Source organism: Tetrao urogallus (assembly GCF_951394365.1).
Source record: "Tetrao urogallus genome assembly, chromosome: 2".
NCBI classification, from domain to species: Eukaryota; Metazoa; Chordata; class Aves; order Galliformes; family Phasianidae; genus Tetrao; species Tetrao urogallus.
Window position 1 is genome coordinate 71,632,700 of NC_136814.1, and position 2,536 is coordinate 71,635,235.

A 2,536-nucleotide genomic window follows, 5' to 3' on the forward strand; every position below is an offset into this window, starting at 1 on the left:
ATAGGCTAGATCGATGGGCTGATTCTGTTCGCATGACATACAATAAGACCAAGTGGTGGGTCCTGCACTTGGGTCATAAGAACCCAATGGAATGATACAGTTCTGGGGGAGAGTGACTGGAAAGCTGCCTGATAGCAGAAGACCTGAGGGCGCTAGCTGACAGCCACTGAACATGAGCTAGCAATGTGCCCATATTGCAATGAGGGCCAATGGAATCCTAGCTTGCATCAGAAATAGCATGATCAGCAGAACCAGGGAAGTGATTGTCCCCTTGTACATGGCACTGGTGAGAGTATAACTCATGTACTGTGCTCAGTTTAGGGCTCCTCACTACAAGAACTATGCTGAGTTGCTAGAGCATTAGTAGAGAAGAGCAACAAAGCTGGTAAATGAACTAGAAAATAAGAGTTATGAGGAGCCAGTAAGGGAACTGGAGTTGTTTAATCTGGACATTATGGAAATGAGGGAAGACCTCACTGCTCTCCACAGCTACCTGGAAGGAGGTCACAGAAAAGAGGCTGTTGATCTCTTTTTCTTTGGTGACAAATGATAGACATGAGGGAATGGTCTTGTGTTGTCCCAGGGGATGTTTAAATTGCACATTAGGAAGAATAAGGAAGACCAAATATTACTAGACTCCTCTCATGTGTGCTTAAGTAAAGGGTGTCAATCTAAAGTGTAAAGATGTGTTAGGATTACTTTTGTCATTAAGGAAAGCAAGTACTCATTTGGTTCCCAATGATTTTAGAGAATCTTATTTGTTTGTTTTTTTTTTCTAATTCTTCTTTTTCAGATGGAAGTACAGACATGGATTTAAGAGCTTTGATACTTTTGGATGTTTAATTCAGATTTGGTAAATGACATGGAATAAGATACTGCCTGAACAAGATGAAATGCCTTGAAGACCTTTGGTTCTGCTTTCATTCTTCCTGAAGCAATGGTTTTCTCAGCAATGTTGACACCAACCAATTCTGGGACCTCAAATGCTACTTTTATTGTTTATGAAAATTCCTACACGAATTTTACTACTCCCCAGGTCTTACTTCGTAGTGGCACAACACAGCCACTGAGATATAGTTCAGGTGCTGTGCTCACCACTGAGAGAAGTACTTTTCTGGTACACACTACAGCTGTCCTGCCATCACAAGAAGTTTTCAGGAGCTTGAGTTTGCCACTCCAGATCATACTTTCTGCTGCTATGATATTTATTGTGTTGGTTTCTTTCCTTGGAAACTTTGTTGTATGCCTCATGGTCTACCAGAAGGCAGCTATGCGATCTGCAATTAACATTCTCTTAGCAAGCCTGGCTTTTGCAGACATGCTGCTGGCAGTGCTGAACATGCCTTTTGCTCTGATAACAATCATTACCACTCACTGGATTTTTGGGGATATCTTCTGCAGAGTCTCTGCCATGTTTTTTTGGCTTTTTGTCATAGAGGGGGTAGCAATTCTTCTTATCATTAGCATCGACCGATTTCTTATTATAGTTCAGAGACAGGATAAACTGACACCTTACCGTGCAAAGATTCTCATTGTGATTTCCTGGGCAGCATCCTTTGTTGTTGCTTTTCCGTTATCAGTAGGGAATCCTAATCTGCAGATACCCTCGAGAGCACCTCAGTGTGTTTTTGGCTACTCTACTAGCCCCGGCTACCAAGCATACGTGATAATTATCTTGCTAATTTCTTTTTTTATTCCATTCTTGGTAATGCTATATTCTTTTATGGGCATACTCAATACCGTCCGCCACAATGCAGTTCGTATCCATAGCCACCCTGACAGCATATGCCTGAGCCAGGCCAGCAAACTTGGTCTCATGAGCTTACAGAGACCTTTCCAGATGAACATTGATATGAGCTTTAAAACTCGTGCCTTCACCACCATCTTGATTTTGTTCCTTGTCTTCATAGTGTGTTGGGCACCCTTCACCACTTACAGCCTTATTGCCACATTCAACAGCCACTTCTACTACAAGCACAACTTTTTTGAGATAAGCACTTGGCTCCTCTGGCTCTGCTACCTCAAGTCTGCACTGAACCCACTGATTTACTACTGGAGGATTAAGAAGTTTCATGATGCATGCTTAGACTTGATGCCTAAATACTTCAAGTTTTTGCCACAGCTACCTGGCCATACAAGGCGGCGCATTCGACCCAGTGCCATCTATGTATGTGGAGAACATCGGTCAGTAGTGTAAAGCTGCTGTTGTATGACAGTGATTGTTACTGTTTGGGATCATTTGTTTTCGGGCTTTTTGTTTTGTTCTATATGGCTTCTTCAGTGTGGCCATATCTTATAACTTGATAAAACTTTCCAGTACTCTGTGCAATTTTGGGAGAAAAAACGGAAGGAAGGTAATTGGTTATAGGTGGGTTTACTACCAGAATACAATGTAAAGAAAATAACAAATGTTACCTCTGGGATTCCATGGAAATCCATTCTTTTAAACAAAAATTGCATTTGTAACATTTTGTCAGGCCGATGCTTACTAGGCCTGCAGTTGCATCTAATTGTAGGGATTTTTTATGCTGCTAAG

At 41.6% G+C, this 2,536-nt stretch overlaps 1 protein-coding gene across 1 annotated transcript; it reads left to right on the forward strand.

Annotated features, from left to right (window-relative positions):
• Positions 1 to 937: 937 nt before the first annotated feature.
• Positions 938 to 2,197, forward strand: GPR63 (G protein-coupled receptor 63; the record flags this gene model as incomplete). Its single annotated transcript, XM_079550036.1, has 1 exon — positions 938 to 2,197. One exon carries the CDS (start codon positions 938 to 940, stop codon positions 2,195 to 2,197), a length of 1,260 nt encoding a protein of 419 aa, XP_079406162.1.
• Positions 2,198 to 2,536: the final 339 nt, after the last annotated feature.